This window comes from Euprymna scolopes, chromosome 37 (assembly GCF_053919585.1).
Source record: "Euprymna scolopes isolate OS-2025 chromosome 37, ASM5391958v1, whole genome shotgun sequence".
NCBI lineage: Eukaryota > Metazoa > Mollusca > Cephalopoda > Sepiida > Sepiolidae > Euprymna > Euprymna scolopes.
The window spans coordinates 11,358,898-11,386,085 of NC_136518.1; the positions used below are offsets into that span (position 1 = coordinate 11,358,898).

Consider the following 27,188-nt stretch of genomic DNA (forward strand, 5'->3'; position numbering starts at 1 on the left):
AGGCCACCATTCGTCCATGTATGGAGTATTGCTGTCACATTTGGGCTGGTGCATCTGCTACTAGTCTCTCGCCCCTGGACAGGATTCAAAAGAGAGTCGCCAATCTGATAGGCCCTGAACTGGCATCTAAGCTTCAGCCTCTGTCCCATCGACGAAACGTTGCATCTCTCTGCCTGTTCTACAAGTATTTTAATGGTGAATGCTCTGGCGAACTGCAGACACTTGTGCCCCCACGACGTAGACACCCTCGACAAACCTGACAGGCAGCTAAATCCCACCCCCACACAGTAGAGATCCCTAGATGTAAAAGATCTTTCTACTCCAGTAGTTTCTTCCCCAGAACCGCTAGATTCTGGAATTCCATTCCAGGTCCCTGCTTCCCCAACTGTACTGATATACAGAAGTTCAAGTGTAACGTGAACCGACATCTTCCTGCCCAAATCCCAACATAGTGCCCCAGTAGTTGTTGCCCCTGATAGTAGCCCCCTACACCAAAGTGGCAATGTGCCTTGTTTGGGGTGAAAATGTAATTAAAAAAAAAAAATAAATAAATAAATAAAATATGGTTCATTTAATAATTCTTAAATTTAACTCCAACAATTCTATATAAATGTTATGGTAACATTTATTGGGTGGGTTTCAGATAGTATTTTGTCTTATTTTTAAGTCATTATCGAAACTCCAAATATTTAGGGTGTCAATTACGCGACTATTTTCCTTGTTCTCACGTAACGCTTGATAGTATTTGTTTTTCTAACCAAATAAAAGTTTTAAAGTGAGTAAAAGCGCCAAAACCTTTTCCAGATAGGTAGAAGAGTAACTTATCTTGCTTTTGAAAACATTTATTGCTATACAATGAAATTTGTGTGTGAATTCGTTCCCTATGAACTCGAAAACGGCTGTTTTTATGAAATTTCATGCAAAGGTACTTTATGTGCCTGGCAGTGTTCTTAGAAAGGTTTTGTATCGGAATGTCTTTGATAAGTATCAATCGATTATTGAAATAATCTGATTAAAAAGAAGGAACACTCGATTTTGACCAAAGTTAACACCTTACACAGCCTAACACGTGCATTTGGGAAGTTTTATTACCATACGAGCCCAAAATATAAAAAAAAACAGTAGGTTCTGTGATATGACAGGGGCACGTTTCAAATGAATGTTTCTGTTTCAAGCACAATTGCACCACGATACATGACTTTTTCATTTTAAACTTAAATTCAAGCCATTATTACTGCATAAGCAGTAAGGCCATGCATATAAAATCAGCAGTAGGTTCTTTGATATGACATGGCCGTGTTCAAAATGAATGTTCCTATTTAGAGTACAATTGAAGCATGATACTTGACTTTTGCATTTTAAACTTTAATTCAAGCCGTTATATATAAAAAATAATTGTATAAAATCAGCAGTAGGTTCCTTACAGTGCAATGTAGATTACAATTTATTGTGGACTAAGTCACTGCGGGGAGACATGTGAAGCTTCTTCCCAATGCACAACAGTGAGTCCTCAACTAGAGCAGGCATTCAATCGATTTGTTTGAAAAATGGGCCATTTCACCGATTTTGATGACCAGAGTGTGAAACTTGCATTGATCATCATTCAATTCTGGGTAATGTCTTTTCGTAGAATAAACCCAAATAATTTTAAGATAAATTCAAATAATTTTGTAAATACAAAACGAAAATAATTAGATAAAATTACTTTGCATTGTCATGAGTTCTCTGCTTTTAAATGGAATTCTGTTTTTTTTTTTTTTTTTTAATTTTTTAATTTATTTTTTTTTCATATAGTAGTATTGTATAGATTAAACCCTATACCGCTATTTTTTTAGCCTGTCTGAGAAATTGTCTTTAGATAAATGAGCTATCGCATAGCCCCCTTCCAGTCCGGTGACTGGACAGTGTAGGATCAGGAAGTCTGTGTCCTGAGGAGCTTCCTTGTATTTTAGGCAGATTGGGGAGTCTGTTTGTCTCCACCTGTGTTTGTGTACTGCAGTCCTGCAGTGTCTTGTACTGATCCGGTTTGCGGCTACCCATTGCTTCCTATTTATAGCAAAACCTGGGAGGTGCCAAGTTGGGTCTTCAATGATATCTCCTCCTTTGGAAGTATTGTTTTTCCATTACTCCTTCCATGTCTCAACTGAGTTGAAATTTTTGATTTTTGAGTTGAATAAGGGCTTTCGAGACTTGAGTCTGGAGGCATCTGGGGCATCTTTTAAAATTTCTTAGATTGGTAAATCTCTTATGTCCTTCTCAACATTTTGAATCCATTTTTGAGTTACCTCTTTCCTTATGTGGGGTGGTGTGATTGAGCTTTCTACTGGTAGCCATTGTGTTGGGATTGACTTTAAACATCCTGAGGTAATATGTATGATTTCTTGGAAGTTTTATCAATTGATCTTGTGTGTTGGTTCCGAGACCATATAAGAAAAGGCTAACTTGTGGCTTTTTAATCATTGACTGTTTTTTTTTTTCTCTCTTGGCACCAAAGGTAACAGAGTCTAGGCCATTATGTGTCTGGCCCTGTGCAATTCTTGAAAGTCCATCCTCCAAGGTTTTTCCTTTTTCCCGTGGAAAAAGGTTTATTTTATTGCTACTGAGGAATGCTGACAGGGTTGCCCAGACATATTTTGGTAAATCTTTACTTTCTTTCCACCTTAACAATCGCCTTTAAAATGAGGACTTTTATCAATGCATCAAAAATATATACACACTTGCATGTACAAACATGGCCGCCAGTGAAAACATAATGGATTACATTGCATAATGAAGGTCTTAAGATCCAGAAAATTACTTGTCTGCACAAAATTTAAATGTGATATTCATTTTCAGCATACTCGCAATCATATAAACGTTATTTTAAAGGTGAGTGTTGAAGTGGAGAGAAAGTAAAAATTTACCCATTTTTTATTTTATTTTATTTTTTAACATGCTAGACTGCTCTTCCACTAGGGCACTGTGTTTTTAAATCCCACTTTCCGACCCTTGTGTCACATCATCTCGCTGTGGGAGGGAGATAAATAAAATGATTTTACATCCTTATATTTTCTTCCCATTTGTCTTGATTTTGTTTCTCTTTTTCTTTCCCTCTCTCTCTCTCTGTTTTCCTTTTTCTTTCCTGTTTTTTCTCATATTTTGTCTCTCTTTCTGAAAATGTCAATTTTGCCATGCTTCAAACGATTCATAGATAAGGAAGGTAGAAGACTTTCATTTTATCAATCCTGTCTCCTTTAAAAACATTAGTTGATACTTCATGTATGAAAAATAAAAAGGGGTATTTATGCGGTATACAGACCGTGCTATTTGTTAGGATTTTCAAGTCAGATTCAACTTTTACAGCATTTTTATTAAATCGTTAGATGAAAGTAAAAAATAGCAAAAAAGAAAAAGAAACCTCTCCTCCCCATGTTAAGAATGGGTTTCTAAATTACGTTATTATTTCAGCATGGTCCGTATTCTGCATAAATACTTCCAAAAGGTATTGTAGATTAACAACCCTTTGCTAAATACACACAAATACACACAAAAATGAGATTCTACTTTTTTTTTTTTTTTTTGATGTGATTATAAATGAACACTCTGGATCCCAAGGTTAAGAAATTTATGCAGGGTCACGGTCTCCAGATTGAGAAAATCAACTTTCATATTTGTACCGTTTGACTACTCACCTCCCCAAGTTTGTTATCTATATATATATATAAAAGCGAAAATGTGTGTTTGTATGTATGTGTGTTTGTATGTTTCGCAAAGACTTTTGACAGAGGCAACGGATTTTCACGAGATTGGTATCATTTTGAAGCTCGATATCTTGGACCACAAATATCGAAAAATTGGCCAAAAACATTAATTCCTTCACCCTAAAACGACCAGTTTTGTACAGAGAGGGGGTAGCAAAAAATCGTTCCTTCATTTCCACCTTTTCTACGACTACTGCGACAATGACGTCATGTTTAACCTTAGAAAACGTTGATGTTAGTTTAACCTGCTGGTTTTTTAAACGTTTCATTTTGTCATTTCTTAGTGGTTTGTCTATTTGGCGTTGGTGTAACGTATCGGATTTTTTTTTTCCGCCTTAGCCTCGAGGCTTCGGGTTCAAGCCTACCTCCCGACCAAAACTTTTTTTTTTCTTTTACACCTCTAAACACCCGGGCAACATTTTTTTTTTTTTTTTTTTTTTTTAAATTTAAACAGGGTTATTACTTCACTTATTCTTTAGTTTACCCCCCCCCACACGCAGCATTGTTATCTTAAGATTGCAGGTTCGATCCGACAGGGTTATTTATGCCATTTTTTTTTCTGCTTTTCGCTATTTTTATTTTTTAAAATCGTTTTTTTAATAATATTTAAACAGGGTTATTACTTACCCCTCTCTCTATACACACACCTATAAACACCCGGGAAACACCGGGTACCCCCGCTAGTCTATAAATATAAAAGCGAAAATGTTTGTGTGTGTGCGCGTTTTTGTGTATGTCCAAGAAAGACTTTTTTCCGAGAACCGATCGGTCACCTCACTTCTTCTTAAAACTTTTTATATCGCACCTAAATGATAATATCTACGAGTTAACAACCGGGGTCGCCTGTTTATTTAATTTGCCTGACTTTGAAAAGATAAATATTCAACAATTTTCGATCACAGCATGTGCATTAAGCTTTTTCGTATATAAAAAGAAGCAAACAGACTCGCGATAAATAAAACACTGTCCCGCACTCAAAGTTGACGTCATTAACTTGTCAAAAACAAGCACCTGCCGTTAAACGTTGCACGTTTTTTTTCACACTTTATTATTTTCCAACTGCGCGTCAAGGCTTCGTTATTTTTTTTTGTTTTTTTTTAAAACAAACACCCGGGACACCCGGCCAATGATTTTTCTTTTCATTTACCCAAAAACACACACCTCCAAACACCCGGGCAACGTCGGGTACCCCCGCTAGTCTATATATATATATATATATATAAAAGCAAAAATATGTGTTGGTGTGTGTGTGCATTTTTTTTGTATGTCCGCCAAAGGCTTTTTTGCCGGGCTTCTCAGTCGGGTCACTCTTTAAAACTTTTTATATATCCCACAGATAATAATATCTACCAGTTATGACCGGGGGGTCGCATCTATCTTTAATTTGCCCGACTTTTATGCGCTACTTTTGAGATTTTTTTCAATCACCGCGTCTTCGTTACGCTTCTCAGTATAAAAAAAGTGAAAACTGGCTTGCAGCCGCGTCATGTTTCAAAGTCAAACATCACGCGACTTAACTTTCTCGCACCTGTCAATTTCACTTTATAAATGCTAAATCAACACACTTTTCACTTCCACTCCCCTAGTGGCCGAGATGGTTAAGTCTCAAGGTTTTTTTCCCTTTCGTTTCCACCTTCACGCCAAGGCTTCGGGGTTTGAGCCTACCTTCCTACTAAAACGTTTTTTTTCTTGTACACTTCCAAATACCCGGCCAACGTTTTTTTTTTTAAACAGGGTTGTTTTGATCTAACTCCCCACCCCCAACACAGACACACCTCCAAATACCCAGGTTATCTATAATATAAAAGCGAAAATGTGTGTATGTGTGTGCATATTTTTTGTATGTCTGCCAAAGGCTTTTTTCGGAGTGCTTCCCGGCTTGCTCGCTCATTCTTATAACTTTTTATATGCTACCGAGATGATAATATCTAAGATTTAAGAAACGACTCGGTGTGTATCTTTAATTTGGGTAAGTTTTACACGCGATTTTCACCATATTTATTGGCCCACGCGTGTCATTGGCTTCTCGGAATAAAAAAAAAGCAAAACTGAAAAAAAACCTCGGCAGCACTCGTGCTTTGATCAATGTCGGTGAAAACCATTATATCAGACTACACCTGTTGCAAAGAAAGTGGGTTCCCTCTATCGTACTAGAAGACTACTCACAAGTGAGAGTATCCTGTACCTCTACAAAGCCACCATTCACCCATGCATGGAGTATTGTTGCTACATTTAGGCCGGTGCATCTACCCCTAGTCTCTCCCTCTTGGATAGGGTCCCAAAAAAGAGTCTTCAATCTAATAGGTCCCACTTTGTTAACCAAGCTCCAGCCCCTGTCCCATCACTGTAATGTTGCATCCCTCTCTCTGTTTTATAAATATTTTAATGGAATGTGTTCTGATGAACTCGTTGCACTTGTGCCCCTTCAACATACATATCCCCAACAAACCCGCTTAGCAATAAAATCTCATCCTTTCACTGTTGAGGTCCCTAAATGCCAGAAATCTTTCTATTCTAATGGTTTCTTCCTTTGAACAGCTAGACTTTGGAATTCCCTTCCTACTGCCTGCTTCCATGCATGTACTGATATGCAGAAATTTAAATATAACATAAACGAACAACTTGTTAATCTTTCTTAGGTATGATCACAAATAGTAACCCCGTTCGTCCAAGTGGTAATATGCCTTGTTAGAGAGTGAACGTGAGTGTAAAAAAAAAAAAAATTTTTGCACCATTGCCAATATACTGGTAACCTCTGTCCATCAATGGAGGCCCACATGCAGTCAAAGTACATTTTGATATCGCTTAGGTTTTTGAAGCATTTCTCACGCAGAAAGTTGTTGAGATTCTTGAAAAAGTTGTAGTCAGTAGGTGAGAGTTCTGGAGAGTATGGCGGATGAGGCAGTCTCATAGCCTAATTCGTTCAACTTCTGCAAAGTCGGTTTAGCAACATGCGGTCAGGCATTGTCATGGAGGAGAATTGGGCCTTTTCTGTTGACTAATGCTGTGTGTTGTTGTCGAAGTTTCTGACGCATTTCATCCATTTGTTGACTACTTTTCCTCCGTAATGGTTTTGCCTGCATTCAAAAAAACTAATGGATAAGACCGGTTGCAGAACACCAAACCATCAACATGACCTTCTTTTGGTGCAACTTTGGCTTCAGGAAATGTTGTGGAGCTTCGTTGGCATCTAACCACCATTGCCAGTTATCGTAAAGAACCCACTTTTCATCGCACGCAAGTCACAACGAGAAACGGGTTGTTCTTGTGTAAAAGAAGGGAAGATGACACTTCATAACAGCATTTCTTTTGGTTGTCGTTCAATTCTTGAGGCACCCATTTATCAAGTTTTTTTGTCTTTCCAATCTCTGTGAAGTGGTTAGAAATTGTCATATACGTCTAATTCAGAAACAAGTTTTCGAACAGTTGTGCATGGATTGGCTTTGACTAAGACTCTTAATTTATCGTTAATCGATCGTTGTCAACATCCGATAGCCGACCACTACGCTAATCATCTTCAAGACTCTCATCACTACCACAAAATTTCTTAAACCACCATTGTACTGTGTGTTCAGTAGTGGTTCCTGGGCCAAACGCTTCATTGATATCGCAAGTTGTTTCAGCATATTTTAGGCCTAGCTTGAATTGAAATAAGAAACTTGTGCGAATTTGCTTTTTTTTCCATTTTGTAGTCAACGTTCTGAAAAGAAAACATAATTGTTTTAAAATGATTGTAATTTAAACGATTAGATAGTGAAAAACGCTATTTAAAATGATATATAAAATAAATGTATTATAACGAAAACTTATTTGCAAATAAATCATTTGAAATCAAAATTAAAAATTCCCCAAGAACTGTTTTCTTTTCAATCTAATGTTTCTAAATGAATATTTAATATAATTAAATATTTTTATTTATTTATTTATTTTTTTTTTTTTGATAAACTTGTGGGTCTGACTTTTACTATTGCCCTGAAATGGAAAATTTACGAAAGTAGCCGGAAAAATGGTGGCTTCACTTTATCACTTCAGAAGATATCTAACTCCGGACGCAATCCTCTATCTTTTACTACAACAACAGGCTCCTTCAGTTTTTGACAGACTATGGATACCCACAAAGCGGTGTCTGCGCGTGAAATTCTTTTGTGGCAGGAGGTGCGCAATCTCCAACCACACCTCTCTTGAGTCGACATTGTTAAATACCAGTGGCAAGTGAAGTGTATGTATAGGACAACTAGAAACAAATGCCGAGATAAGCGGAGAGCACATACAGTGCCTAGAATTCCTGAAGGTCACCCATCTGGTACTAACCAGGGTCAATGTTGCTTAACTTTGGTAATCTGACGAGAACTGTTGTGTCAACGCGATAAGCCGTATACTTTACTAAAAAGAGCGCAAAAAGTGTTTTAAATAATTCTTTAAAAAAACAAACTAATTTTAATAATTCTTAATTAAAATAAGACCAAAAAAACTGTATGTACGAGGACGTCAACACCTCCCTGCACGACTGCAAATGCATAGCGTCATCATCTTACCTGATCCAGACATGTATGACTGGGAATTGCTTGTGTATTTGATATTCCTGGAATAATTCCTCCTTCAAAGGAAGCTGGTCGAATGCCGCTTTTGATCCGCTCAAATCTGAAATAAATGCATTCACAATCTCTTCTCTACTAATCCAAATGAAACAATGCAATGACTTACGCCCAAAAGTAGTTTTTTGATTTTTCCAAATTGCCGATCTCACTTTTATTTCTTGTTTGTTTGGATTCAATTCTGCAACAATAACGTAATATCACTGATCATCTTAATAATGAATAGGTATCTCCAATACGTGCCACAGTTTTAATCCCACCCCCCTATATGTAACACGATTTAACTGTAATTTAATATTATCATCCTAACTTTTTACCATTTAAAAGAAGCTTCAAATAAACTGCTAATATTTGAGACTTCGTCAATTTTGGGTCTAAACACTTGAAATTTAAAATGTAGATAACTTGGACATGAATCTAACTTTATAATTTGATTTGAGCCCCAAAAAATGAATGTAAAGGGTTCAAAATTGGGATCAAAGTTTTAAAAAATTTACTTCTATGGTGTCTACCAAATTACTCAGCAAATTTCTGGTCTAAACATTTGAAATTTTACATAAAGGGTATTCAGAGATAGGGCAAGCTTTTAAATGTTAAGGGGTCAATATTGGGGTCAAAGTTTTAAAAAATTTACCTCTGCTGTCTGTACGAAATTACTCAAACAATGTTTTGTCTAAACATTTGAAATTTTACATAAAGTGTATTCTGACATAGAGCAAGCTTTTTAATTGTTCATTTGCTGAAAATTTAGCTTCCAAGGGGTCAAAGTTCAAACGATTTTACCTTTGCAGTCTCTAGCAAACTATTCAGCCAATTTTGGGTCTAAACATTTGAAATTTTACATAAAGGGTATTCAGACATGCAGCAAGCTATTTAATTAGTTTTGGGGTGAAAATTTGGCTGCAAGAGGTGAAAGTTTACAGAGTTGACCTTTGCAGACTCTACCAAACTCTTCCGCCAATTTTTGGTCAAGACACTTGAAATTTAAGATGTAGGTTACTTGGGCATGGGTCAAACATGTTAATTTTATTTTAGCCCAAAATAATAAATGTTAAAGGTGCAAAATTGGGGTCAAAGTTAAAGATTTGACCTCTGCGGTCTCTACCAAATTACTCAGCAAATTTCTGGTCTAAACATTTGAAATTTTACATAAAGGGTATTCAGAGATAGGGCAAGTTATGAACAGTACAAAGGGGTTGAGCAAATCCGGGCAGAAATAAAGCTGGTGTTGAGAGTAATAGAAAATTAATAGCAAATAATTTTGGGTTTGAGATTAATAGTGAATTATTAGTAAATATGTTTGACGTTTAGAGTAATAGTAAATAAGTAGCAAATAATTTGGGGTTTAAGATTAATGATGAACCCAAAATTATTTGCTATTAATTCACTACTAATCTCAAACCCAAAATTATTTACTATTAATTCACTACTAATCTCAAACCCAAAATTATTTACTATTAATTCACTACTAATCTCAAACCCAAAATTATTTGCTATTAATTTACTATTGTTCTCAAATCCAAACTTTTTTACTAATAATTCACTATTAATGTCAACCCCAAAATTATTTGCTATTAGAAAGAAAGACATTGTCATTACCAAGATGGGCATCAATACAGTTCCTCACCCTCCCTATAGTCCGGACCTTGCTCCCTGTAACTTTTGGTTATTCCCTAAGCTGAAGGAAATCCTTATAGGCTGCCGTTATCTGACAATTGAGGAGATGAAAGAGGCTGTGATGAGGGTCATTGACACGCTCACACAAAAGGACTTCCATGAAGCCTTTCAGAAATTGTTGGAATAGTACAACAAGTGCATTGCAGCCGGAGGAGATTACTTCGAAGGTGATTAGTGTTTCATGTGTGTACTATCAATAAAAGTGCTCATACAAAAAAAGTCTGGGAACTTATTGAAGGCACCTCGTAGTTGTCTTTGTAATCTGTGCTGAGGGAAAATTAGGTGCGTATGAAACCTTCTTAGCTATTGTTGTAATTCAGAATACAGAAGGCAAATGATAACCTGTGAATAAGGTTTTATTCATCAAGAAACGCAGGTTTATAGGCTTAAGTTTACACACTGTAAACAATTTTAATAATATGACAACCAGGAAGTTCAAGATCACCTGGAGTTGTAATGAAACTTTTACATATTGTTCCTTGTCTACCTAGATGTCACACTGGACAGAGCTCTATCCTTCAGGAAGATAAATGAGAAGTTTGCTAAGGAAGTCATAAATTCAAACTGAGGAGTTACCCTAAAACCTTACGCACAACAGCATGAGCACTGAATACTGCTGTTTTTTTTTCTTTTCTTTTTACAATTTTTGTGTTCTAGCTGGAGATGGGGCATGCTGTCAGTTACCAAACATTTACCTGCTATCTCATACATTCCAACTGAGTTGTTTGAATCTTTCTTGCACTTTGTTCACTGTGTATATTTGTCAGTTAGTTTTTGAAATTCCTTTTTAGGAGTTCATGTGCTCCTATAATTACTGGAACGATGTAGATCTTGGATTTTAGTTTTGTTTTACTTCAATTGAAGTTACCCAGAAATCAAGCCCCACCCCCTCATGAGGCTAACATTCGATCTCTATATGGGGTAGATATTCAAATAGTCAAAGTTTTTCTTTACCTGTTAAACACTGAGTTAGTAAAGAAAATGAGAACATAATTTTTCTCTCCCCAATTGACCATGTAACTATGTTATAGTAAGTCTTCCTTGTGGTTTCTTGGTCTTACTGGATTCCAGGGCAAGAATTCATCTAGTCTGGTGGAGTAACATCACTTGGAGAAGGTACATCATTCCTTGTAAAAGCCAGTGTTGGTTAGCCATACTGAGGAGATCTTATTTGAGCCGTGAATATGAAATGTGATTATGAATATTTAGTCAGGGTTTATTTGTAGGGAAGAAGTATCGTCATGCCAGGTTGTCTTGACAAACCCATGTACAGAGAGACCTTAAATATTCAAAGATAGTGTCTAGTAGATATTCAAATTCTCTCCAGTAGTTTTTTGTTTTATCTTCTTTCAAAGTTCTTGAAAATCAAAAGGCCCAATACTTGGAGCTAACACTTGAACTCTATATGAGATACATAGATATTCGGATGTTCCACTAAAGTTCTTATCTCTCAAACACTGAGTTAGTAAACACTATTATGACATAATTTTCCTCTCCCCAATTAACCATTTTCACATGTAGTAGCATCTTTCGTTTTGGTCTCTTGATCTTACTGGATTCCAGGACAAGAATTTATCTAGTCTGGTGAAGTATCCAGCTTTGTGCTATTACTTGAGGTAACATCACTTGGAGAAGATGCACCATTCCTCTTAAAAGCTAATGAAAGGAAATCTTACTTGGGCTGCGAATACTATGTGATTTTGAATATTTGGTCAGGGTTTACTTCTAAGGAAAAGTATCCTCATGCCAGGTTTTTTGACAAATTCCCTATACAAAGAGACCTTAGACAATCGAGGATAATGTCTAGTAGGCATTCAAGTTCTCTTTTGGGTTGAATTGTGCTATGCCAAATGAAGCGACTGAAGACTAAATAATGCCCGTTGCAGAATCACTGGAGCACTGAGACCCACTTTCCTACTAGCAGTGTATAGATTGACTGGCATGGCTCCTAACCCTCATCCGAAGGGATGCCCGTGTAAGAATCCAAAGGTCAGCAATGACCAAGATCTTTCTGATTCTCTCTCTTCTGATCTTGAGAACATAGTGCAATGGGGGAAAATGTGGCTGGTTAATTTTAATGCATAGAAAACCAAGCCTCTCTCCTTTAATCATACTCACTCTAACCCCCATCATGCTCCAATTGAAATGAATGGTTCTCGTCTTGAAAAATCTCCATGTCTTCACAAGCTTCTGGGACTGACCTTCACTCCTGACTTGAAATGGAATCCAAGATTGCTGGAAAAATGGTTGGATCATTCTACTGCTCTTGTAAAGTATCTCACTGCTGATGCAATCCTTTAACTGTATGCTCTAAAATGGAGTACTGTTACCACATCTGGGCAGGAGCTGCTCGGCACGCCCTGTCCGGCCTTGATAGTTCAAAACCAGCTTCAAAACCTCGTAGGTGACATCATTTTCTCTTCCCTGCAACCTCTTTCTCACCGATGAGATGTTGCAAGCCTGTTTCTGCTCTATCATTATTTTCATGGCAAGTGCTTGACTGAACACCAATCTATCATTTCCCCTTGCTAAACTTTAAAAAAAAACAAAAAAACACTCAACTAGCTACAACCATTATATTCAATTTCCCCTACTTTCTAACTGTGCCTAAATCTAAACACAGATTCCATGAAGAAAGTTTCTTTCCCAGAACTGCCTGCTTGTGGAACAATGTTCTGCTGTCCTACTTCCCAGTTGAATACAACATGGTAGCCTTCAAATCCAATGTAAACAAATTCTTGTAATGCCGTCCCCATAAATAATCAAATTCTACCAAAATAACACCATTAACAATTACTACACTACCACTTTACATTCATTGACTCTTATCCTTCAGTGGCCTTCGGGCCTTGATAAGTGGTGACTCGAAAGTAAAAAAAAAAACAATACAAACACAAAAATAACAGAAGACATTTAACCATGGACAACCAAGAGGCAGATTGACATCACGAAGCAGTTTCAAAAATGGTGGGATCCTTTTACTGCTCCAGTAGATGTCTCACTCCTAAGGCAATTCTCTATCTATATAAAAGCCAAGTACATCCAAGAATGGAATACTGTTGCCACATCTGAGCAGGAGCTGCTAGAAGCAGCTTATCCTGCCTTGACAGAGTTCAAAATAGACTTTGTAGCTTAGTGGAGGATGACCTTTTCTCTTCTCTGCAGCCTCTTTCCCACAGAAGAAATGTTGCGAGCACGTCTTTGTTTTATCAGTATTTCCATGGCAAGTGCTCATCTGAACTCAAATCTCTGGTCCCACTTCATCAATTTTTCATGAAAAATATCCGTTTAGCTGAAACCACTGTCAATAATTTTCCCCACTCTTTATCTATACCTAAATCAAAACGTAGATTCCATGAACAAAGTTTCTTTCTTAGAACTGCACGCCTATGGAACTCCCTTCCATTTGCCTGCTTCCCAGCTGACTACAACTTGATTGTCTTCAAGTCCAACATAAACAAATTCTTGATGAACCGCCCCTTAAGTAATCCAATTTACCAAATTTCTATTACTAACGATTACTACAATATTATTCCATTGACTACTGTACACTCTATAACCCTTATCCTCGAGTGGCCTCCAGACCTTGATAAGTGGTGACTCCCATGTAAAAAAAAAAAAAAAAAAAAAAGACACCCTTGACGTTGCAGTCATATAACTAACGCATTGACGGATCAAATTTTTTTAAAAATGACTATGTGAACAAAGCTATCCAAGGACTGGGTGATCTTGAAGCAAACTAAGAGTAAAGATTAAAAGGACAGCTGGCAATTTCCGTATTTGAGGACCAGCAACAAGCAACTGTCCTTTTTATCTGGTTATGGGCAATCAAGAGGCAAATCGAAATCAAGAAGCAGTTTCATGATCAAAGAGACCCTTGGCCTTGCGAGGCTACAGAACTATTGCATTGATAAATTGAACGAAACTATCAAAGAACCCAGAGAACGTCTCCCACATGAAACAGATCTATCGAGAAAGGAGTGGATGACCATAAACTGAGCAAGACCGGAAATTGGGAGGAGAGCCAACAATGGTCACATGTCAGGATTGTCAAAACAAGCAACTTCTCTTGTTGAAATCCAAAACCGATAATAACTGCAATGATGGAGCAACTTGTACTGACCAAGATTTGATGGACTGTAATGATAAACAATGGAATCATATTGGCATAAGATATGATTATGATTAACGATATTATTAATGAAACTGATAACAGATTGCTTTTCATATTGAATTAATATTTGCTGCTAAAAAGAAAGTGCAGAATGAGATATGATGAACAGGAAAGTTTGAATCGTCTACTCCTCGATTATCTTTGCTCTCTCTCTGTTTAAGGATTTGTCAGGACAACCTGGCCTAAGGATACTTCACCTTGACCAAATATTCAAATAACATAGTTTTCAAAGCCCAAACAAGGTCCTCTTCCCCCAACATGGCTATATACTGGTTCATACAACGATTGTTGTACCGTTTTCAGGTGACCTGGTGCTACTAGATCAGGTTGTCTGAAGATATTGGCTTCCTGAGACGAAATGCACCTAACAGTGATGCTTTTTTTTTTTTTTGTTTATCTACTTTCTTTTGCAAAACTTAATTATGTTCTGCAAAAACAAAAACAATCCACCCTTCTTCCCCTTCCGCTTTCTACCCCCCCCCCACTTTCTGACTGGTTTCCTAACTTAAAATGTACTAAACATTAATACTGTAACTCTTTTCCCTCTCCCATTGCAAAACTCATTCATGTTCTGCAGGGCAGGGAACAAAAAAACAATAAAATCCGCTATAAAACAACCAAACCAAACACTGCAAACTAGCGATTGAAGATACAAAGAATTTGAAGAATAAAAACCTTCTACAAAATAACTGGATGCAACATGAATGCTATTTCCAAAATAACTGGATTCGGCAATCCAAAAACGGTTGATTTGCCGTGAAACAAAATCTTCAAGTTAGTTTGATACTCCACCAGTCAGATGAATTCTTGTCTTGGACAGCAGCAAAATTCAGAATTGGTCACAATAAAGATAAGTATAATATGATTATGTGACCAATTTTGGAAAACTTGTGTTCTTCAATACTAATGTCATGTCAAAAATAGTAATAAATCCAAATATTATGAAAATTCATCGAATAGAAAGTTATTTATAGTTGAAAGTAATTTTTATGAAAAATTGGGGGAAAATTTTTTTGTAGATGCTTTAACGTAGACGGTAAGATTTTAAACACCAGGGACATAACTCGGAGGCTAAGATTTTCCTATTTACTTGCCTCCCCACAAGGGCAGAGTTAGACACAATGGTGGTTTTTAATGTGGGGAAAATCCAGCTCCCCACAAAAGGGCACTCTCGATAGGAATAAAAATTATCTCAGTCTAGAAGGATTTCTCCTCTCCTGATCAAGTATAGAAAAGGTGAAGTATAGTATCAGAACAGACACTACACTTCGTTCCTAACCGAAAGGAAGATGTTGGTTAACTTTGAATGATGGTCAACATCTTAGCCTATAGTGATAACTCCTTTTTTTTCTTTTTTTTTTTTGTGTACTAAAAACACAATAGCTGCTTTTCTACTTAGGAAAATTTCATAACCTTTTGATATATTAATATTTTCGACACAATTTAGTAAGCAATATAATTTTTGATTAAAAGGACATATTTAAAAAAAACTTGATCTAACAAGCACCTAAAAAAAAAAAAATATGCAAATGAACATTTATTTGGGAAAAAATGTGAAACATCACTTCTTATTAAGATAGAATAAATCGATATTTTAAATATGTCATTTTAAACGAAAACAATATTATGTACTCAATTGTCATGTCGAAAATAGTAATATATCCCAAAATTACGAAAATCCATTGAGTAGAACAACTTTTTTTTTTTTTAAGTAAAAAAAAAGTCTATTGCTACAGACAATAAATATTTCATGTCATGAACAAGTAATCTAAAATATTCGTTTAGAGTTATGTCCCCTGTGTGTGAACTCTTCACTGTATACTTTATAACATCTATGAAAATGCAATTTTACCTAGTTTTCTGTAAAAATTACTTTTGACTATAAATAGCTTTCTACTCCATAAATTTTTGTATTGGTCCACCGATTTATTGGAGAGGGACCTATGTTTTCAGTGCGTCCGTACTTCTGTGCGTCCGTTAGTTCGGACGATTGCCAGATAACTGTCTATTAGTTTTTCCCGAAATTTTGCCACAAATCGTATTTCATTAAATAGATGTGCACAGTAAAAAAAATTTTTTTGTGAAAATTCTCGTTGCGTCCTAGGGGGTTCAGAAGAGTTTAAAAAATAGCTAAAACTAACACGTTTTGCCCCATAACTTTTGATCCATCCATTAGATTTTTCTGAAACTTGGGCAAAATGTGGAGCCCATTGTTCTTAAATCTAGTATGGGTCACCCTGGGAAAATTCTGGTTCACGTCCCTGGGGACTTTCAGTGCTTAAAAACGTCCCCTTTTGTGGCTCTTTTTTCATATTTCTCAACAAAAACTTGATATTTCTGACTATATAATGGTTTTTCCATGGTGGTCAGCTCAAATATGCATGTGTTAAGACCTGAAACTGCACCGTTATCCATTTACACTGGGATTCAGAGTTCCCAGGGGCTCAATAGAGGTCAAAAATGCCGTAAAATGTAAAAAAATTACACTCTTTGCCCCATAGCATTTGATCCATCCATATGATTTTCCTGAAACTTGGCCAGAATGTGGAGGCCATTGTTCTTAATATAAATTCAGTAGATGTGACCCGGCAAAATTCTGGTTCGCATCCCTCTGGGACTTTTAGGACAAAAAGCATGCCTTTTCGGAGCTTTTTTTTCGTATTACTCAAAAACATGATATGTATGTCTATATAGTTGTTTTCCATGGTGCTGAATTACAAATATACATGTCTTAAGGCGTGAAACTGCACCGTTTGTCCTTTTTCACTATGATTTGGCATTCCCAGGAGCTCAAAAAGGGTCACAAATTCTCCCAAATTGCAAAAAATTACACTTTTGCCCCATCCATTAGATTTTATTGAGACTTGGTGAAAATGTGAAGGCAACGTTAGCCCTTCACACTTCTTATATCCATTATTTCTTCACTATTTTTTGTGGTGTCATCTCACCTGCAATACCAGAGGGGGACCATGCATGCGTGGCTTGTTTTTATCTATAAATAGCTTTTTACTCTATAAATTTTTTTGATATATTACTATTTTCAACATGACAATTAACTACGTTAAATTTAAAAAATCGGTGGGTACCCAGGTGTTTTTGGGTGTGTGGTCGGGGGTGGATAAGCGAAGTAACCCCCCCCCCCCCCCCGAAAAAGGAACGTTACATGAAAAATGACTTCAATAACACTGGTTCAATATTTAAATTTAAGAACTTGAAAAAAAAAAAAAGGACATCTCACACCACGATTCAAACCCAAAACGTTTAGATAACGAACAAACGCGCTAACCAACTGAGCTAACATGACGTACATGAAATTTAGTCAGTTAATTTAAAGTATTTAAACTAAATCAGGTCATGACGTCATCTGACGCATGTGTAGAACCGGTCATTGTCACGAGAGGACCATTTTTGTTGACCCCTCCACCTGTCGAAAATTGTCGAATTCGGGGTGAAAAAAGTGAACGTTTTTGGCCAATTTTTCGATATTTTTCGAGCGAAGGATGGGGCTTCAATAGGATACCAAGTTTGTGAATTTTTGTTCTGTCTGTCAAAAGTATTTAGCAGACACACAACACACATACATACATTGTCGCTTTATATATATATACATATATATATATATATATATATATATATATATATATATGATAAATTTTTAAAATCAACAGTAGATTCTTTACAGTGCAATGTAGACTACAATGTATTGTGAACTAAGTCACTGCAGGGAAGCATGTGAAGCTTCCTCCCAGTACACTAACTAGAGCAAGCAATCAATCGATTTGATTAAAAAATAAGTGATTCCACAGATTTTAGTGATTTATTAGTGTGAAAGTGGAACATTTGTTGATCCTCATTCAATCCCGGACACCGTCGGGTTTCTCTGCTAGTTATTTATCTATGAATGTAGAGAAAATTTTAATGAGTGATCTTTCGCACTGAATGTACTACCCCAGAATTGTGTGAATGAACTTGTATCACTGTCACATTTTCGAAGTTCTGTATTGACTAACTATTGTGATGTTCCTAAGTTTTATGCATTCTGTAATTAACTGAGTAGCCTCTGTCTGTTGTTAATGCTTTTATGACTATGGCTTAATAAAGGAAAAAAAAATATCACGTGTATAAGTCAGATGACCTCCTTTCAGCCATGTTCCTGATTTTAGGGTGTGTTTTATGTTAGACATCTCCATATATTGCCCTTATCTGACAATTTTAGAACCGTTTGATTTAACATCAGAAAATCAGGCTTTGTTAACCTTTCCAACCATAGCAACATAGCTAAATTAGTCCTCGCGCGAAAGAGCAGGACACAAAATGTTTTAAATAATAATAATAATAGAATAACAATAACAAAGACTTTCGCTGGCGAGAACTACTACTGACCGTAACCAGTTATACAATCCTTTTGAAATTTTCATCGCTATTTTTCTCGTTATCTACTAAATATTTGTTAATGAAACCTATATGAAATATGTTCCTTATTAAATTTTAAAGATTTTCTATTCTGAAAGAAGTTTTAAAAAATTTAATCTAAAAAGTTATTTTAAAGTTTTTGTTAAAAAAAAAAAAAATTTCTCATTATTCAGACCTGTATTATATACAAAGGGGGGTTTGCAAAAAATGAGTTGTGGTGTGAGGAGAAATACAAACTAAAACAGAATATTCAGACCTGTAATAATACAAAGAGGGGGTTGCAAAAATGACTTGTGGTGTGAGGAGAAATACAAACTGAAATAGAGAGAAGGAGAGTTTTAAAATATAATCTTTAAAAGATAAGATAGAAGTTAGAAAAGCATTTCATCCAAGGCATGAAAATTGTTAAACAAAATGTTTTTACTAAAAATTTATTTTAAAAATAAACTTACAAGATTCAATTTGAAATTTATTTATCTTCAAAGTGCACTTTTATAAATTTTACAAAGTAAGGTATAAAAATTTAATTTAAATTGAATAAAAAAAATTACCTTGTATTTATTTTATTTAATGTACATTTTTGGTGCACTTTAAAAACATTATCTTTCATCTAGCAATTAATGATATAGATATAGAATTTTCAATGATTTTTTTTTTACCACTCATCAGAGCAGCTGAATCTAGCGAGATTCGAAATCGGGACCCACGGTAATGAGCCTGAACTCTTTATCCGCTGGTCCATCTCGCTGACTGTTTGGATATATCACGATTTATTTAGATGTTATTTGTTTTTGCGATAAGTTTTGAATAAATTCAATTATTTACGAGAGTGCGTTTTTACCTAAATGCGAGTTGGGAATAATTTTCCCTTTAACCAATTTGGTACCCCCACATGGGGAGCGGGATGTGTGTGTGTGTGTATATATATATATATATATATATATATATATATATATATATATATATATATATATATATTGGTTTTAAAATATAATTATCCACTGACACATGTTTCGTCATCTACGACTCCTCAGAGCAGCTGAATCTAGCGAGATTCGAAATCGGGACCCCACGGTAATGAGCCTATGGACTCTCCCGTCGATTTCAACAAATGAGCTTCCGTCACAACAACTAAGTTGCTCGTAAATCCACAAAGATGATTTGTTTTTAGTGGTGATGGCTTTGTGTAAAGTCAACCACACTTTATGGTATTACTGCTAACCTTTGTCGGTGCAGATGATGCGACAGGACAGAGTATAAAATATACCACAGGTTTTTACATCACTTACCTTCTCCTAGATGCATGTCTTAATGAAAACTATGGGTGCATCTCTTCCAGTGAATTAATGTGCCTCCAGATGCCAACCTGGAAATTTCTTACATACAATTCTTAGCCTTCCCAAATGGTCACCCATCTGGTATTGGCCAGGCTCAACATTGGTTAACTTCGGTGATCTGGCGAGAACCGGTATGTCAATATAATTGTCATAAAAATATATATCTATATATAAAGTTAGGTATGCATAGATGTTTTTTTATTTATTTATGTCCAAGATTCCCTTCCAAAATAATTAACTGATCATTATAAATTTGGAAACAAAGCTGCTATGAATAACGAGCCATTATGTGAACTATATTTAGTTTAATTTAATTTTTGGCCAAGGAGTCAAAACCCTTTGTTAAAATTCAGATATCTCCAATTTTTTGCAAAAGTTGAAAAATAAGTACTAGATATCAATTGTTAAATGTTCCTATTGTTTTCTTTTTTATTCTAAAGAGTTTTTAAGAATATTTCAGATTTGCATTGAATTTGATCTATCGTTATTTGTTAATTCAACAACATTTCCTGAATTTCAATTTCTTAAGACTCCCTAAGCTTAAGCCAAAAACCTTTTAGATATTTACTATAATCAAAATCATGTAATGAACTTTGATCAAAACTGGAATGAAGGTCCTAGACGAGGGTTTCCTAACGAGGTTCGTACTACCCACCAATAGGGCGTTATGAGACTTCAGGTGGGCTGTGGCCAAATTTATCGTATAGGGAAACCCTGAGATCCTTTAGGGGAGTGATGAGACTGAAACCTTCTAGTAACATTACTAGGTTCACAATTCAATTGCAAAAATTAATTCAAGAATCCTACCCTGTAATGTTGACAAAACTATATGAATATTCAAGTATTTATTTTCACTTTAATTGTGTACTCCCACTACTACTCACATTATTATGTAAGGATGCATGTAAGGAGGAGGAGGGGGCAGAGCGGTAGTAGGTATCCGAGTGTTCTAGGTGGGCAGGGGGGGGGCGTTTGCTGAAAAAGGTTGGGAAACCTTGTTCTAGACATAAGGTTTAGTATCATTATATTTTAACCTTTGTGAAAAGACATAAAATGTGATACAAAAATATGCTGTTCAAGGAATTCGTTTGGCACTTCTACACTATCAGAACAAAATTTTGTAGTCATTAAATGGGGTTTTCAGATAAAAAAAAACAATGGTTTATAGTGATTTTTTTTTTTTTTTTTTCAGTTCTAATAAATGACGATGTTAGCTTCCAAATTATGCAGTCGAAATTACCTGAATGTTAAAAAAAAAACAATTTTGTGTTAGCATGTAAAAAGATTGCGGCCATCTTGTTTAAATCAAAACAGAAAATTACCACCCTCTCCTGTGTTAAGGTTCTCAGAACATGGAGGTTAAAACGTAACATCCTCTCTGCTTTGGCCACCAGCATTCATACGAGTTTCCTTTGACTCAGAAGGCCCTCCCATACATGCTGAAGTAGGGGTTTTCTTTGTTGCCATTTCTGTAACATGTTTTATGAGAAAGGGCCATTAGCCCTATAGTCAACCTCAACCGAGTTTTGTAGCCTATTTTGTTCAACTTCTGCAGGGTTGGTTTAGTAACGTGCGGTCAGGCATTGTTGTGGAGGAGAATTAGGCTTTTTCTGTTGACTAATGCTTGGTGTTGTTGCCGCAGTTTCTGATACATTTCATCTATTTGTTGACAGTAATTTTCCACCAGAATGGTTTCACCTGCATTCAAAAAACTGCAATGGATGAGACCAGTCGCAGACCACCAAACAGTGAACATGATTTTCCTTTAGTGTGCCTTTGGCTTTGAGAAGTATTGTGGAGCTTCGTCGGCATCTAACCACTGAGCTGAGCATCACCGGTTGTCATAAAGAAATCACTTTTCATCACAAGTCATAACGCGGTTGAGAAATGGATCATTCTTGTTGCATAAAAGAAGAGATGTCATGTTATAATGGCATTTCTTTTAGTTGTCGTTCAATCTGTAAGGCACCCATTTATCAAGTTTTTTTGTCTTCCCAATCTCTGTCAAGTGATTGGAAATCATTGTATATGTTATGTCTAATCCAGAAGCAAGTTCTCGAACAATTGTACATAGATTGGCTTCAACTAAAGCTCTTAATTGATCATTGTCAACATCTGATGATTGACCACTACACTCATTATCTTCAAAACTCTCGTCGCCAGAAAATTTCTTAAACCACCATTGTGCTGTGCGTTCAGTAGTGGTTCCTGGGCCAAATGCTTCATTGATATCGCAAGCTGTTTCAGCAGCTTTTCGGCCCAGCTTGAATTGAAATAAGAAAATTGTGCATATTTGCTTTTTTTTTTTTTTTTTTTTTTTCCATCTTGTATTCAACATTCTGAAAAGACAATTGTTTTAAAACGATTGTAATTAAACGATTAGATAGAATGAATAAAATTTAAAATGATATATAAAGTAAAGCTACTATAAAGGAGGACTTATTTGAAAATACATCATTTGAAATCAAAATTGAAAAGACCACAAGAACTTACTTCTCTGCTTATACATTATTAAACAACTTCATAATCAACAGTGCATGCGTGTATGCTGGTCATGACCACCTGGCTGACCCTTCCCTGACCCATGTCTCCACATCACCTTTCTAATCTTAGTTGCTATGCAACAACATGCTATGCTGTGACTGTGTGTGTATCTATCTATCTATCTCTCTCTCTCTCTCTCTCTCTGATTACCATTTGAAAAGCAGTATTTATATCTGTATATTTTTTTTAAACTAGAAGAATGCCCCCCCCTGCCCATCCTGATTTACATGTCCGTCCCCATTTAAGGAAGAACACTTTCTTTATTTTTCTTTTCTATTTCACTGGAAGAGAGGGCAAAGAACTCCTTATGTATTAAGCATTCTTCTTATGCTCAACGATACCATGGAAGCATGTTCAAGACAAAAAAATTTTTTTTTTTTTTTTTTTTACAAAGGAGTCACCATTTATCAAGGCCTGAAGGCCACTCAAGGATAAGGGGTAAAGAGTGAATGGTGGTCACCAGTACAACAGCATAGTAATCATTAGTGCTGAAAATTGGGTATAATTTAATTATTTAAAGGGACGGCCCAACAAGAACTTGTTTACATTGGACTTGAAGATGACCACGCTGGCATGTATTGGACGACTTTAAAAAGTATCTTTTAAACTAACTTTTCTCTGGCCAAGTCTTTATCCCTTTTTCTCTAAAATCCATTCTTATCACTTGTTTTCCTTGGCTTTTCTTTCCAAACTGACCTTGTTACTGCAACTGTTCTACATTTACTGGCCTAATCATCCTCGTCTATTCTTTCAATATGAACAAACCAAAGAAGTCTCCTGTTCTGTACACTTCTCCCTATACAATCCAAATTTAATCGTTAGAATTAAATCTGTCTTTAAAACTCGCATTACACATCCATTGTATCATTCTCTTATCATTTCACTCCATGCAATGCATGTCCTCAACCCTCACTGAACAGGTTTAACTTTCATACATCAATACGCTGCATACAAATATCTGATAAACTCTTTCCTTTATTGACAGTGGTAACACTGCTGATTCATGATGGCAAAAATTCCCTGAACTTACTCCATCCAACTCGTAATTCTTATAATCACACATTAGCACCTGCTCCTCCTTGTGCTCCAATTTTAAAACCCAAATAACAAAACCTCTGAACAATTTCAATAGTTTAACCATCTGAATTCTCATCTATTTCCATTGTCCAACATTTCTTTCACTTAAATTGATTATCGTCTTTTAACCTACCTGTAATTCCACTGCATTTCTTGCGTAGCTGCTGTAAGACCAACAAAAATTGCTTTCCAAATTCCGTTCCACAAACGGAGCTTTGGAATTTTTCTTTTGTTTGGAAACCTTTCTACACTACAATCACTGATTATCGCTTTAGTCTTGTTAACATTCACTCTCGGACTTTACCTTCCATAGTAGTAGTATCGTATGGGTTAAACCTCTATACCGCTATTTTTTTTAGCCACTCTGAGAAATTGTCTTCAGATAGATGGGCGATCGCATGGCCTCCTTCCAGTTGGGTGTATAGACAATGTAAGATCAAGTGGTCTGTGTCCTGAGGGTCTTCCTTGCACTTTAGACAGATTGTCGAGTCTATCTGTCTCCGCCTCTGTTTGTTTGCAGTCTGTCTTGTTCTGATCCGGTTTGTGGCTACCCTCTGCTTCGTACTATTCATAGCAAAACCTGGGAGATGCAATATTGAGTCTTCAATGATGTCCCCTCCCTTTGCGAGTATTGTTTCTTCATTCCTCTTTCTATGTTTCAACTGGGTCGAAATTTTTTACTTTTTAATTGTAGAAGGATTTTCAGGACTTAAGTCAGGATGTATCTGAGACATCTTTTAAAATTTGTTGGATTGGTAAGTCCCTGGTGTCCTCTTCAACGTTTTGAATCCATTTTTGAGTTACCTCTTTCCTCCTTATGTGGGGTGGTGCGATTGAGCTTTCTACTGGTAGCCATTGTGTTGGGATTAACTTCAGATATCCTGAGGTAATACGTATGGTTTCTTGGAGTTTTTTATCAATTGATCTTGTGTGTTGGCTCCAAGACATATAAGAAAAGGCTAACTTGTGTTTTTTTGAGTTTTTTTTTCTCTCTTGGTACCAAAGCTAACAGTCTAGGCCATTATGTGTCTGGCCCTGTGCAATTCTTGGAAGTCCACCCTCCAAGGTTTTTCTTTTTTTCCTTTCCTTGACATTTTGAATCCATTTTTGAGTTGCCGCTTCCCCTCATAGCATTCCTACAAGTCTTTAGCAAGTAGGTCAACTACTGTTTAATAAGCAGGTACTACATCGTCAGTATAACGCATCCCTTTTGTACAGCTCATGTAAAACTTCTAAGACATAAATAAAAAAAACTGTCCCGTACAATATTCTAATGTATTCCCATTTTAACAAGTCTTTAATTTAACAAGTATGCCATCCACTGTTTAATAAGTAAATGCATCATATCATTCTCATATCATTTCTCTCCATGCAACGCATGTCCTCAACCCTCACTGGCCAGGTTTTATTTTCATACATCATTACACTGTATAGAAATGCCTGAGAGATCCTTTCCTTTATTGACATTTCTAGCTAGTAATGGCAGAAGTCCCCTGAACTAACTCCATCCAACTCCAAACTCTTGCAATCATATTAGCACCTGCTCCATCCTGTGCTCCAATGGTATCACCTAGGTAACAAAACTTCTAAAGAACCCCATCAGCATCACCATCCAGATATATTTTCTCCACATCCGAATTCTCATCTGTCTTCATTCTGTTAACCAGCTTGTGTGCAAGATGTGTATCGTTGATCAACCCAATCATTCGCATTGATTCTTTCAATATGAACAAACCAAAGAAGTCTCCTGTTCTGCACACCTTTGTCTTTCTAGTCAAGATTTAATCATCAGAACTAAGCCTGAACTAACTCCACTCACAAACTCTTGCAATCACATTAGCACCTGTTCCATCCTGTGCTCCAATGGTATCACCAAGATAACAAAACATCTGAACAATCTCAATAGCATCACCATCCAAATACACTTCCTCTACGTTCTCATCTGCGTACACATGCCTAGTAGACCCTTCTCTTGGATGACAGTGGTAACATTCTGCTGATTAATGATGGCAGAATAAGCAAATGCATCATCAGAATAAAGCATCTCTTGTGGATAACTCCTGCAAAACTCCCAGGACAACACTTCTAAGACACAAATTAAAAGCAATGGACTCCGTACAAAAGTTGTTGATAAATGTCTGTTAGTTCGAACAAGACTTGAAACATTTTTGTATATTGCTTGAACACCTTTCACCAACCACCTAATCTATATATAAACAGCTATATATCTGTCTGTCTGTCTCCATATTTTCAAACTCTATCTCCTGTGAAACTAAAAGTCGCAGAGCAGTGCCAGGGGTCTCAGATGATTAAGTTTTTTACAGGATGTTCTTTTATGTGTCTTTGGCCGGTTAAAATAGTTTTTATGGGGTCAAAAATCGGTAAAAATTAAAAAAAAATCGTTATACCTTTTGTACATTCACCTTAGTTTATTTTTAATTTTTTAATCAGTTCATATGCGTGTCATGTTGGTACAGTGGTAACGTCACCAGCTTTGAATGCTACAGTTTCGGTTTCAATTCTAGCTGATGGCACCAAAATACTTTTTACTTTTGAAATCACGATTCCATAATAATATATATGAAATCTGGACAAATTAAAATACCATATTTAAACGTATTTTACGCCCAGGCAAAGTCTCCCCCCCCCCCGACCCGCTAGTTGCCATTTAGTTATACGCAAGACAACATTGCTGGCAAAAGTTTTCTCCCGTCTCATAAAAGGTTCTCCTTTTTACCAAGATACTTCTCTTGCAATTCTCTCAGGATAAGAATAGCATTAGTAGTAATTTGCCCTTGTGTTTCACATGTGTTTCTATCTGCTTCCTTATTTGCTGCTCAGTTATTTCTCTCAGCTACTTTCAGAAACTAATCCAAGTCTTTCTTCTAATATTCTATTGGTGGACCATACTTTTTTTTTTTTTTTTTTTTCTTTACTGTCATTTCAAATGTTCATAAATGATTTCTATTAATAAAAAAGTCTATTTTTCAAATTGTTTTTATTGTTTTTATTCTTTTTTTTTTTTCTTTTCATCTTTTCCAGAGGAGCTGCGGATTCTACACGAACGTCTTGCGTATCTGGAAAGGAGAGAGCGAGAATTGGTTCGTGAAAAAGAAGACCAAGAAAAAGAGTTTGGCTTAAAAAGAGCCAAATTCAAAGAACTTTTCTTACAGAAAGAAGGTGAGCGGAATTTTGATCATCATTACACCCAACCCTTGTGTCCGAATCAATCGGAAAAAAGGCCAGAAAGCATTTCTCTAATCTCATCCAAACAATTTTGTTAGTACTATTACTATCTAAATAATACTATTACTATCTAAATAATACTATTACTATCTAAATAATATCTAAATAAACATAAAAGTTTCTTCATTTATCACATTTATCTTCACATCAAAATGGCTTATTGTTATCTAAATTATTAAGATAACATAATATTTTGAAATAAAGTATGTGTGTCTGTGTATATCTATAATATAAAGCTGAATGTGTATGTGTGTGTGTGTGTGTGTCTGGTCACGAATAATCTCCTTTATGGTTGACTATTTTAAAAAACTGATTACATATAATGATAGAAGATGTATCGAGACACAGGAATGGGTATTTTTGATCTGGCAGAACGGTGGTTCAT

At 35.9% G+C, this 27,188-nt stretch overlaps 1 protein-coding gene across 2 annotated transcripts in view; it reads left to right on the forward strand.

The window, feature by feature from the left end:
• Positions 1-27,188, forward strand: part of LOC145261083 (rab GTPase-binding effector protein 1-like) — a 297,945-nt gene that overhangs the window by 7,836 nt on the left and 262,921 nt on the right. For both annotated transcript variants that reach the window (XM_080119264.1, XM_080119263.1), the window contains exon 2: positions 26,600-26,737. In XM_080119264.1, the coding sequence (XP_079975390.1) occupies positions 26,600-26,737 (138 nt within the window). The remainder of the gene's footprint in view (positions 1-26,599; positions 26,738-27,188) is intronic.